This window comes from Drosophila yakuba, chromosome 2L (genome assembly GCF_016746365.2).
Source record: "Drosophila yakuba strain Tai18E2 chromosome 2L, Prin_Dyak_Tai18E2_2.1, whole genome shotgun sequence".
NCBI lineage: Eukaryota > Metazoa > Arthropoda > Insecta > Diptera > Drosophilidae > Drosophila > Drosophila yakuba.
In genome coordinates, this window is record NC_052527.2 from 6,019,283 (window position 1) to 6,031,439 (window position 12,157).

Below are 12,157 nucleotides of genomic sequence, written 5' to 3' on the forward strand. Positions count from 1 at the left end.
TAGATGCCAAGTGCGTTTCCCTGCCCGATGACAAGCTGGAGGGTCTAACTGTGGCCCGGCCCGATCCCGAATCCGTGCTGGTGCCCTTCCGTGACAATGTGACCATTACGTGCGGAGCGGCGGGTCGCCAACTGAGGGCCACCGCCTCCTCCGGTTTCCGGCAGTGCGTGTACGATCCCAAGCCTGGTCTGCCCGACTACTGGCTATCCGGTATGCAGCCATCCTGTCCCCGGGTGGACTGCTATGCGCCCATGCCCACGCCCGGCGCGGAGTACGGACAGTTTGTGGACACGCGCTATCAGAGCAGCTTCTTCTTTGGCTGCCAGAACACCTTCAAGTTGGCTGGCCAGACGGGTCGTCACGACAATGTGGTGCGTTGTGGAGCTGATGGCATCTGGGACTTTGGCGATCTGCGCTGCGAGGGACCAGTGTGCGAGGATCCTGGAAGACCGGCCGATGGTCGCCAGATTGCCCGCAGCTATGAGCAGAGCTCGGAGGTGTACTTTGGATGCAATCGTCCTGGCTACATCCTCATCAATCCGCGACCCATTACGTGCATACGCGAGCCGGAGTGCAAGGTCATCAAGCCATTGGGTTTGGGTTCGGGCAGGATTCCGGACTCGGCCATCAATGCCACCTCGGAGCGACCCAATTACGAGGCCAAGAACATACGACTCAACTCCGCCACTGGCTGGTGTGGTAAGCAGGAGGCCTTCACCTACGTGAGCGTGGATCTGGGACAGATCTATCGCGTGAAGGCCATTCTGGTGAAGGGTGTGGTCACCAACGACATTGTGGGCAGGCCCACGGAGATTCGGTTCTTCTACAAACAGGCTGAGAGCGAGAACTACGTTGTGTACTTCCCCAACTTCAACCTGACCATGCGGGATCCGGGCAACTACGGAGAGCTGGCCATGATCACGCTGCCCAAGTTCGTGCAGGCGCGCTTCGTGATCCTTGGCATTGTGAGCTACATGGACAACGCCTGTCTGAAGTTCGAGCTGATGGGCTGCGAGGAGCCGAAGCAGGAGCCACTCCTCGGCTACGACTACGGCTACTCCCCGTGCGTGGACAACGAACCACCGATCTTCCAGAACTGCCCGCAGCAACCCATTGTGGTGCGTCGCGATGAGAACGGCGGAGTTCTACCGGTTAACTTCACCGAACCCACGGCAGTGGACAACTCCGGATCGATTGCCCGCCTGGAGATCAAGCCACAGAACTTCCGCACGCCCAGCTATATTTTCAAGGATACGGTCGTCAAGTACGTGGCCTTCGACTACGATGGCAATGTGGCCATCTGCGAGATCAACATCACGGTGCCCGATGTCACGCCACCACTGCTGCAGTGCCCACAGAGCTATGTGATTGAGCTGGTGGATCGCCAGGATAGCTATACGGTCAACTTCAACGATACCCGCAAGAGGATCAAGACCTCCGACGACACCGGAGAGGTGAGGCTGCAGTTCAGCCCCGAGACGGCCACCATCAAGATCGGAAACTTCGAGAACGTGACCGTCACGGCTACGGATAAGTACAACAACCGCGCCGCCTGCCACTTCCAGGTCTCTGTGAAGGCCTCGCCCTGCGTCGACTGGGAGCTGCAGCCGCCGGCCAATGGTGCCATCAATTGCCTGCCCGGCGATCGCGGCATCGAGTGCATTGCCACCTGCAAGCCCGGATTCCGCTTCACCGACGGCGAACCCCTGAAGACCTTCTCCTGCGAAACGTCCCGTCTGTGGCGTCCCACCTCCGTGGTGCCCGACTGCGTGTCCGAGAACACGGAGCAGGCCGCCTACCACGTGACCGCCGCCATCACCTACCGCGCCAACGGAGCGGTGGCCCAATCCTGTCTGGGTCAGTACCAGGAGGTGCTGGCCCAGCACTACGGCGGCTTGAACCAGTTGCTATCGCAGCGCTGCTCCGCCGTGAATGTGAACATGAACGTGACGTTTGTGAAGTCGGTGCCCATGCTGCTGGAGGAGAATGTGGTCAAGATGGACTTCATCCTGTCCATTCTGCCGGCGGTGCGTCAGCCACAGCTGTACGATTTGTGCGGCTCCACGCTGAACCTGATCTTCGATCTGAGTGTGCCCTATGCCAGTGCCGTGATCGATGACCTGCTGAACATTGCCAACATTGGCAACCAGTGTCCACCATTGCGCGCCCTCAAGTCGCAGATCTCGCGCGGCTTCAACTGCAATGTGGGCGAGGTGCTGAACATGGACACCAGCGATGTGCCGCGTTGCCTGCACTGTCCCGCCGGCACGTATGTGTCCGAGGGTCAGAACAGCTGCACCTACTGCCCAAGGGGCTACTACCAGAACCGTGACCGCCAGGGCACCTGCCTGCGCTGCCCGGCCGGTACCTACACCAAGGAGGAGGGCACCAAGTCGCAGGCGGACTGCATACCCGTCTGCGGTTACGGCACCTACTCACCCACCGGACTGGTGCCCTGCCTGGAGTGTCCGCGTAACTCCTTCACCGCCGAGCCGCCCACCGGTGGCTTCAAGGATTGCCAGGCATGTGCGGCGCAGACCTTCACCTACCAGCCGGCTGCCTCGAACAAGGATCTGTGTCGCGCCAAGTGTGCGCCGGGCACCTACTCGGCCACCGGACTGGCGCCCTGCTCGCCCTGCCCGCTGCATCATTATCAGGGAGCCGCGGGTGCACAGAGCTGCAACGAGTGTCCGAGTAACATGCGAACCGATTCACCCGCCTCCAAGGGACGCGAGCAGTGCAAGCCGGTGGTCTGTGGCGAAGGCGCCTGCCAGCACGGCGGTCTCTGTGTGCCCATGGGCCACGACATCCAGTGCTTCTGCCCGGCCGGGTTCTCCGGTCGTCGCTGCGAACAGGACATCGACGAGTGCGCCTCGCAGCCGTGCTACAATGGTGGCCAGTGCAAGGATCTGCCGCAGGGCTATCGCTGTGAGTGCCCGGCGGGATACTCGGGCATCAACTGCCAGGAGGAGACCAGTGACTGTGGCAACGACACCTGTCCCGCCAGAGCCATGTGCAAGAACGAGCCGGGCTACAAGAACGTGACCTGTCTGTGTCGCAGTGGCTACACCGGGGAACAGTGCGATGTGACCATCGATCCGTGCACGGCGAATGGTAATCCGTGCGGCAATGGCGCCAGCTGCCAGGCCTTGGAGCAGGGTCGCTACAAGTGCGAGTGTGTGCCGGGATGGGAGGGCATCCATTGCGAGCAAAACATCAACGACTGCTCGGAGAATCCCTGCCTGTTGGGCGCCAACTGCACGGATCTGGTCAATGACTTCCAGTGCGCCTGTCCGCCAGGATTCACCGGCAAGCGGTGCGAGCAAAAGATCGATCTCTGCCTGTCGGAGCCGTGCAAGCATGGCACCTGTGTGGACCGCCTCTTCGACCACGAGTGCGTCTGCCATCCGGGCTGGACGGGATCTGCCTGCGACATCAACATCGACGACTGCGAGCACCGACCCTGTGCCAATGATGGCACCTGCGTCGACCTGGTCGATGGCTTCAGCTGCAACTGCGAACCGGGCTACACGGGCAAGAACTGCCAGCACACCATCGACGATTGCGCCTCGAATCCCTGCCAGCACGGCGCCACCTGTGTGGACCAGTTGGATGGCTTCAGCTGCAAGTGCCGTCCTGGCTACGTGGGTCTCTCCTGCGAGGCCGAAATCGACGAGTGTCTGAGCGACCCCTGCAATCCGGTGGGCACGGAACGCTGCCTCGACCTGGACAACAAGTTCGAGTGCGTGTGCCGCGATGGATTCAAGGGACCACTGTGCGCCACGGACATCGATGACTGCGAGGCGCAGCCGTGTCTGAACAATGGCATCTGCCGGGATCGCGTCGGTGGCTTTGAGTGCGGTTGCGAGCCGGGTTGGAGTGGCATGCGCTGTGAGCAGCAGGTGACCACGTGTGGAGCGCAGGCTCCTTGCCAGAACGATGCCAGCTGCATTGACCTGTTCCAGGACTACTTCTGCGTGTGTCCTAGCGGCACCGATGGCAAGAACTGCGAGACGGCGCCGGAACGCTGCATCGGCGATCCTTGTATGCATGGTGGCAAGTGCCAGGACTTCGGTTCGGGTCTGAACTGCAGTTGCCCGGCGGATTACTCGGGCATTGGTTGCCAGTACGAGTACGACGCTTGCGAGGAGCACGTCTGCCAGAATGGCGCCACCTGCGTGGACAATGGTGCTGGCTACAGCTGCCAGTGCCCACCTGGCTTCACCGGACGCAACTGCGAACAGGACATCGTGGACTGCAAGGATAACTCCTGCCCGCCGGGCGCCACCTGCGTGGATCTGACCAACGGCTTCTACTGCCAGTGTCCCTTCAACATGACCGGCGACGATTGCCGCAAGGCCATCCAAGTGGACTACGATCTGTACTTCAGCGATCCATCGCGTTCCACCGCCGCCCAGGTGGTACCATTCCCCACGGGCGAGGCGAACAGCCTGACCGTCGCCATGTGGGTGCAGTTTGCCCAGAAGGACGACCGCGGCATCTTCTTCACCCTATACGGCGTGCAATCCGCCCGCATGACCCAGCACCGTCGTATGCTGCTCCAGGCCCACTCCAGTGGCGTTCAGGTGTCGCTCTTCGAGGACCAACCCGACGCCTTCCTGAGCTTCGGCGAGTACACCTCCGTCAACGACGGCCAGTGGCACCATGTGGCCGTGGTCTGGGACGGCATCTCCGGACAGCTGCAACTGATCACAGAGGGACTGATTGCCAGCAAGATGGAGTACGGAGCGGGTGGCTCTCTGCCCGCATATCTCTGGGCGGTGCTGGGACTGCCACAACCATATGCAATGAGCAATGAGCTGGCCTACTCGGATTCCGGATTCCAGGGCACAATAACCAAGGCTCAGGTGTGGGCCCGAGCACTCGACATTACGTCAGAGATTCAGAAGCAGGTCCGCGACTGCCGTTCTGAACCGGTTCTCTATCCCGGCCTCATCCTCAACTGGGCGGGCTACGAGGTGACTTCCGGCGGAGTGGAGCGCAATGTGCCCTCACTATGCGGACAACGCAAGTGCCCCGTGGGCTACACGGGCGCCAATTGCCAGCAACTGGTCGTGGACAAGGAGCCACCAGTGGTGGAGCACTGCCCCGGAGATCTGTGGGTGATTGCCAAGAACGGATCCGCGGTGGTCACCTGGGATGAGCCGCACTTCAGCGACAACATTGGCGTGACCAAGATCTACGAGCGGAATGGCCACCGATCTGGAACTACGCTGCTGTGGGGCACCTACGACATCACCTACATTGCATCCGATGCAGCCGGAAACACGGCATCCTGCAGCTTTAAGGTTTCTCTGCTGAGTAAGTACCAAAAGGAATCTGGAATGATGCATTTCTTGATACTTATTTAACATCTTTGAATCTATTTCACAGCCGAGTTCTGTCCAGCGTTGGTCGATCCCGTTGGTGGATCGCAGGTGTGCAAGGACTGGGGTGCAGGTGGTCAGTTCAAGGTGTGCGAGATCGCCTGTAATACGGGTCTTCGCTTCTCGGAGCAGGTGCCCGAGTTCTACACCTGCGGTGCCGAGGGCTTCTGGCGACCGACGCGGGAACCCTCGATGCCATTGGTCTACCCATCCTGCTCGCCATCGAAGCCCGCCCAGCGTGTGTTCCGCATCAAGATGCTCTTCCCATCGGACGTGCTGTGCAACAAGGCTGGTCAGGCGGTGCTCCGCCAGAAGGTGACCAACTCGGTCAATGGCCTGAACAGGGACTGGAACTTCTGCTCCTACGCCATTGAGGGAACAAGGTTTGTTTATGGTGCCTCCTCCATGTGTTGCCCCATATCTCATTCGTATTATTAATGGCATTTGCAGGGAATGCAAGGACATTCAGATCGATGTGAAATGCGACCACTATCGAGGTGCCCAGAACAACCGCGTGCGTCGTCAGTCCAAGGATGGCGGTGTCTATGTGATGGAGGCCGAGCTGCCAGTGGTCAAGTAAGTAGTTGCATGTGAGCCAAGATCCCAACACGCCGGTCCGCACGCCGGTCTAGCATGTCCTGATCCGAATCATAAGGATCATCCGTGTACACTGTGTATATGCTATATGTGTTTTGTGTGTTCGTTAACCCAATTTGCAGCGATGAGGATGACGATCTGACATTGACGGGTCGCCAGGGACGCCAACAAACTGGCGGCGATACATACACCCTGGAGATAGCCTTCCCGGCTGCGAAGTATGTCTAGCACTCCCATGTTGGTTCACCCCACGCATAACCAAATCCGACCAATGCACCCGATCTGCCCAGCATCAAATCTGCACCCAGTACTACCAACAACCGTCTCCGCCAAAAAACACTAAACTCCATCCAATCGAACCAAACCAATCGACCTAATCCTTATGCTTGTCTAACCTCATGTCGCATGTCTGCGTGCTAACCCCAGTTTAAAGCTTAACATTTGTTCTTTAACCCCACGATTATGATTCAATACTAATCCACCATGTTTCCATTCATCCTCAGTGATCCTGTGGTGCACACGTCGACGGGCGAGCGTTCCAGTGTCAAGCAGCTGCTGGAGAAGCTCATCCTCGAGGACGACCAGTTCGCCGTGCAGGAGATCCTGCCCAACACAGTGCCGGATCCGGCCTCCCTGGAACTGGGCTCGGAGTACGCCTGTCCCGTCGGCCAGGTGGTGATGATACCCGACTGTGTGCCCTGTGCCATTGGCACCTTCTACGACAGTGCCAACAAGACGTGCATCGCCTGCTCGCGCGGCACCTACCAGTCGGAGGCGGGCCAGCTGCAGTGCAGCAAGTGCCCGGTGATTGCTGGACGACCGGGAGTGACTGCCGGACCTGGAGCACGCTCCGCGGCCGACTGCAAGGAGCGCTGCCCAGCCGGCAAGTACTTCGACGCGGAAACGGGTCTGTGCCGCTCCTGCGGCCATGGTTTCTACCAGCCCAACGAGGGCTCCTTCAGCTGCGAGCTGTGCGGCCTGGGCCAGACGACACGCTCCACGGAGGCCACGTCTCGCAAGGAGTGTCGCGATGAGTGCAGCTCTGGCCAGCAACTGGGAGCCGATGGACGCTGCGAGCCCTGTCCACGTGGCACATACCGCCTGCAGGGCGTTCAGCCATCCTGCGCCGCCTGTCCGCTGGGCAGGACCACGCCCAAGGTGGGCGCCAGTTCAGTGGAGGAGTGCACCCTGCCCGTCTGCTCGGCAGGTACGTACCTGAACGCCACGCAGAACATGTGCATCGAGTGCCGCAAGGGCTTCTATCAGTCGGAGTCGCAGCAGACCGCCTGTCTGCAGTGCCCGCCGAACCACAGCACCAAGATCACCGGCGCCACCTCGAAGAGCGAGTGCACCAATCCGTGCGAACACATTGCCGAGGGCAAGCCGCACTGCGATGTGAATGCCTACTGCATCATGGTGCCGGAGACGTCGGACTTCAAGTGCGAGTGCAAGCCAGGATTCAATGGAACGGGCATGGCCTGCACGGATGTGTGCGATGGCTTCTGCGAGAACTCTGGCGCGTGTGTCAAGGACTTGAAGGGCACACCCTCCTGCCGCTGTGTGGGCTCCTTCACGGGTCCCCACTGTGCGGAACGCTCCGAGTTCGCCTACATTGCCGGCGGAATTGCCGGAGCGGTGATCTTCATCATCATTATTGTCCTGCTTATCTGGATGATCTGCGTGCGCTCCACGAAGCGCCGGGATCCCAAGAAAATGCTAACGCCTGCGATTGACCAGACCGGTTCGCAGGTGAACTTCTACTACGGCGCCCACACGCCCTACGCGGAGTCCATCGCCCCATCCCATCACAGCACCTATGCGCACTACTACGACGACGAGGAGGACGGCTGGGAGATGCCCAACTTCTACAACGAAACGTACATGAAGGATGGTAAGTACCAGAATCTGGAACATAGAGAGTTGCAGTCATAAAGTATCATTCCTAATTCTCGTTTATTCCCAATCCTCGACAGGTCTGCATGGCGGCAAGATGAGCACGTTGGCCAGGTCCAATGCCTCGCTCTATGGAACTAAAGAAGACTTATACGACCGACTGAAACGTCACGCCTACACGGGCAAGAAGGGTAAGATCACCAGATATATGACCACATATATCCGTATATTGATGATATAACATGTATATTTTGCAGAAAAGAGTGATAGTGATAGCGAAGTGCAGTAGAACAACGATAAATAACAGATAACAGATAACCAGCTGCTTTAATGTAAAATGTGGTCATAAATAACGAATGGGATGCAGCAGTGATACCCACTGCCCCCCAAGAATACTCACTGGCGAGCCTTGCATTGAATCAACGTAATAGCTGCGGTCCATCTACGATCCATCCATCTATAGTCCCCATCTCGGATATTACGTGGCTTAATGCCAGGCTTGGAGAGACGAGGAGGAGTCGAGCAGAGACGCGAGATGGCTTATAATATAGTAATTCCCATTTGTGCTTTTTAGGTATGCAAAAAACTACATGAAATTAAGTCGAACTTATGCGTAATTTAATGAATGATGAAATATTGTTTTAATCTTAAGTATTATTTACCTATACAAGAAACTCGAACTTACCATGCTTCACGCGGTACCAAATTGCAATACATATATACTAATATATATAAATATATATATATATAAAAAGATAGATTTTTCCAACCATACAATATAGATTGTCCAAGCTTGTTGAACAAATACGCGTGTGCTGTAAAAAGCAAATCAAATATAGTCGTTATTTTGTAATTTAATAAAAGCAATTTAATTATTATGTATGACAATTAATTTTATAAATTTTCTTGTATAAAATAAAACAAAACGAATCCAATTGAAAGTACCTGCGTATTAGAAATTTCACTTTAATGCCCTGGGATTGAATTAACCCACGAAGGTCGTCCTTCGACGACGCGGTCGGCGCGCCAGATCCTTGTGCATCTGAAGAATCGGCACGATGCGGGCCAGCTTCCTGCCCGGATTGCGAGTGATATACCTCAGGGTCTCCTTCCAGCGCAGCTCAACCCTCTGCTGCACATGGAAGAAGCCATTGTGGAACACTCGGAAGTGGTCGGTGGCGTGGCCGGCGAATGCCAGGATGAGGAGGGACAGCGGTACAGTAAGGCTGCCCACCCAGTAGCTCTCGTTGTTTCTATAGGTGGTCTTCGAGACGAGGCCCGTTCCGAGTACTATGACGCTCATCAGTATGACGCAGAACTCCTCCACTGTCTTCCAGAACCCCTGGACGGCTATCTGCAGGAGCATGTATGCCACTGCCACTTCGTAGATCCGCCTGATCAGTGACGGCATAACATAAAGTGCCCGGGGAACGAAGCAATTGTCCCATATGAGATCCATTGCAGCCAGACCCACAATCAGCGAGGGTATCTGCGGAACATTCGGAATATTCGAACATTTGGAATATAGCGCCAGGAACTGCATCACGTGGAGTAAACCAGCAACGAACACGCACTCCAATCTGGTCATAATCGCACTCAATGCACGTTAATTACACTTAAAAATTTAAATAAAGTAACAAAAATGTAATAGAATTTTCTTTTGGTTTTTTGCTTGATTTTCTGTGTTGAATTTCAGGGTATTCGAGTTAAAAAGAAAACATAAGTGATTTCTGTCAAAACTATTGCCTAGACACATTTCGAAAACTAAAAAAATATTTTAGAAAACATTTAATCAATAATTGACCATTGATAATAGCTTAAGAATTATATCCTCGAGAAAGTTTTAATGAATTTGCTGATATATTTTATAGAAATGTCTTGGGCCATTGGAAATAATTTGATTTTAAAATTAATTTTAGGTACAAAATTAAATCTAAACAATAGGGTACGCTATAGTCGAGTGCTGCGAATTATTAATAAATATTAACCGCTAGCATTACAAAAGCGCGAGCGAGATGGAGATAGCAGCGGAGCAAGTGCTGTAGCAAACAGAAATTAAATGGGAGTGGAAAAAAATACAGCTATAAAACCGAGAAACGAACCCAGTATTTCTAGTACCTTTGCATGCCCGAGACACCCACCATTTTTATGGTATTTATATTTTATAATATATGCAGTATCTTTGGTGCATTTCTTAGTATTTTGTGCGGAATGCTCCCATGAACTGCATAGACCGCGCTGCGGTCACACTAGCTACTCAAGCCAGGCGAAAAAGTGAAGAAAATCGAAAAAGTAAATTGTGTGGGCTCAACTATATTGCTGGTACTTGAACGAAGTACGCTAGATTTATTCTTGCCAAGCGGATGGCCGTTTAAGGTGAGCTGCACCAGCGTTTACTTTCCCTTGCGGAGTAAACAAACTCTAACATAACCTCAAACTAACCATTTTTCTTCTGCAGACGAGGAACTTCAGGAAAAGGTAATACAAAAAAAAAAGACCCCAAAATGACCCAATATCTGCCGCCGAATCTGCTGGCGCTGTTCGCGGCACGGGATCCCATCCCGTTCATGCCGCCGGTGGACAAGTTGCCGCACGAGAAGAAGTCTCGCGGCTACCTGGGAGTGGCCAAGTTCATGGCCGACTTCGAGGACCCCAAGGACACGCCGCTGCCGAAAACGGTGGAGACGCGTCAGGAGCGACTGGAGCGCCGCCGTCGCGAGAAGGCCGAACAGGTGGCCTACAAGCTGGAGCGGGAGATAGCGCTGTGGGACCCCACAGAGATCAAAAACGCCACGGAGGACCCGTTTCGCACGCTATTCATTGCCCGCATCAACTACGACACCTCCGAGTCAAAGCTGCGACGTGAGTTCGAGTTCTACGGGCCCATCAAGAAGATCGTCCTGATCCACGACCAGGAATCAGGTAAACCCAAGGGCTACGCCTTCATCGAGTACGAGCACGAGCGGGACATGCATGCCGCCTACAAGCACGCCGACGGTAAGAAGATCGACAGCAAGCGCGTCCTGGTGGACGTGGAGCGGGCTCGCACGGTCAAGGGCTGGCTGCCCCGACGGCTGGGCGGCGGTCTGGGTGGAACGCGTCGCGGTGGCAACGATGTCAACATCAAGCACTCCGGCCGCGAGGACAACGAGAGGGAGCGCGAGCGCTACCGGCTGGAGCGGGAGCGTGAGGATCGCGAGGGTCCTGGACGCGGCGGCGGCTCCAATGGCCTGGATGCCCGTGCTGGACGCGGTTTCGGTGCGGAACGTCGACGTTCCCGCTCAAGGGAACGCCGCGACCGTGAACGAGATCGCGGACGGGGCGCTGTGGCTAGCAGCGGCCGCTCGCGCAGCCGTTCCCGCGAGCGCAGAAAACGACGAGCGGGCAGCCGGGAGCGGTACGATGAGTTCGACCGCCGCGATCGGCGAGACAGAGAGCGCGAGCGGGATCGCGATCGTGAGCGTGAGAAGAAAAAGAAGCGCTCCAAGTCTCGCGAACGAGAATCCTCCAGGGAGCGTCGCGAACGGAAGCGAGAGCGAAGGGATCGTGAACGCGGCACCGGATCCGGCGGCGATGTCAAGGAGCGCAAGCCCGACTTCCGCGAAATGGACGTCATCAAGATTAAAGAGGAGCCCATCGACGATGGCTATCCCACATTTGACTACCAGAACGCGACCATTAAGCGTGAGATCGACGACGAGGATGAGGAGAAATACCGGCCGCCGCCTGCGCATCACAATATGTTCAGTGTGCCGCCGCCGCCCATTTTGGGGCGTGGAAATGCCAGCACGAATCCCAATCCCGACAATGGTCAGCAGGGCTCCGGCGACCCGAGTTGGTGGCGTCAGTAGAGTCTTGGCGCTCCAAGATGTGTCAAGGTTAATATTTCTAAAAGTCAGACGTCTGTGGGTCGCAACTATTTATTCATTCGACTTGAGGCACAGCAATCCTGGAGAGCCTAACCATAGCTATCCATTTTACACACAGAAAATTTTAAGGTACCACTTGGAGGAAGGCCAAGTAGAAGAACATTATAGAAACCCAGACCGCTAAACGCAGAATCCACTAATGTGTGCGTAGCTTAAATCATTTAAATTTATAAGTAACTCTTAACAAATGAATATGAAAACAGTAAGTAAAATAAAACTAGCCCTCATGTGTTTGTTTCCCCACCTTTGGTAAGGGGGTTAAAGGGAATACGGAGAGTCAGGAGCTGGAACGCTTTCGGAGACGCATACTATGGTACTATGGTACACAATCCCATGGTGGTTCCTGGGATT

At 55.6% G+C, this 12,157-nt stretch overlaps 3 protein-coding genes across 7 annotated transcripts in view; 2 read left to right on the top strand and 1 right to left on the bottom strand.

Annotated features, from left to right (window-relative positions):
- The window catches only part of LOC6526995, a 30,294-nt gene extending 21,772 nt beyond the window's left edge, over nt 1–8,522 (top strand). For 4 of the 5 annotated variants that reach the window (XM_039370245.2, XM_039370244.2, XM_039370243.2 and 1 more), the window contains 7 exons: nt 4–5,322; nt 5,395–5,770; nt 5,838–5,963; nt 6,107–6,202; nt 6,488–7,875; nt 7,958–8,068; nt 8,135–8,522. In XM_039370245.2, coding sequence (XP_039226179.1) covers nt 4–5,322; nt 5,395–5,770; nt 5,838–5,963; nt 6,107–6,202; nt 6,488–7,875; nt 7,958–8,068; nt 8,135–8,166 — 7,448 coding nt within the window. In that variant the 3' untranslated portion in view covers nt 8,167–8,522. The remainder of the gene's footprint in view (nt 1–3; nt 5,323–5,394; nt 5,771–5,837; nt 5,964–6,106; nt 6,203–6,487; nt 7,876–7,957; nt 8,069–8,134) is intronic. The other variant, XM_039370246.2, reaches the window with a different exon arrangement.
- Nucleotides 8,523–8,807: 285 nt separating this feature from the next.
- LOC6526996 lies at nt 8,808–9,596 on the bottom strand. Its single transcript, XM_002088056.3, has one exon. The coding sequence runs from the start codon at nt 9,463–9,465 to the stop codon at nt 8,863–8,865; it is 603 nt and encodes a 200-aa protein (XP_002088092.1). The 5' UTR covers nt 9,466–9,596; the 3' UTR covers nt 8,808–8,862.
- Nucleotides 9,597–10,093: 497 nt separating this feature from the next.
- Nucleotides 10,094–12,026, top strand: LOC6526997 (U1 small nuclear ribonucleoprotein 70 kDa). Its single transcript, XM_002088057.4, has 2 exons — nt 10,094–10,253; nt 10,336–12,026. The coding sequence occupies exon 2, from the start codon at nt 10,382–10,384 to the stop codon at nt 11,726–11,728; it is 1,347 nt and encodes a 448-aa protein (XP_002088093.1). The 5' UTR covers nt 10,094–10,253; nt 10,336–10,381; the 3' UTR covers nt 11,729–12,026.
- Nucleotides 12,027–12,157: the final 131 nt, after the last annotated feature.

Excerpts from the sequence above, each read along its gene's own strand:
- LOC6526996 (XM_002088056.3), bottom strand. The coding sequence starts at position 9,465 with ATGACCAGATTGGAGTGCGTGTTCGTTGCTGGTTTACTCCACGTGATG.
- LOC6526997 (XM_002088057.4), top strand. The coding sequence starts at position 10,382 with ATGACCCAATATCTGCCGCCGAATCTGCTGGCGCTGTTCGCGGCACGG.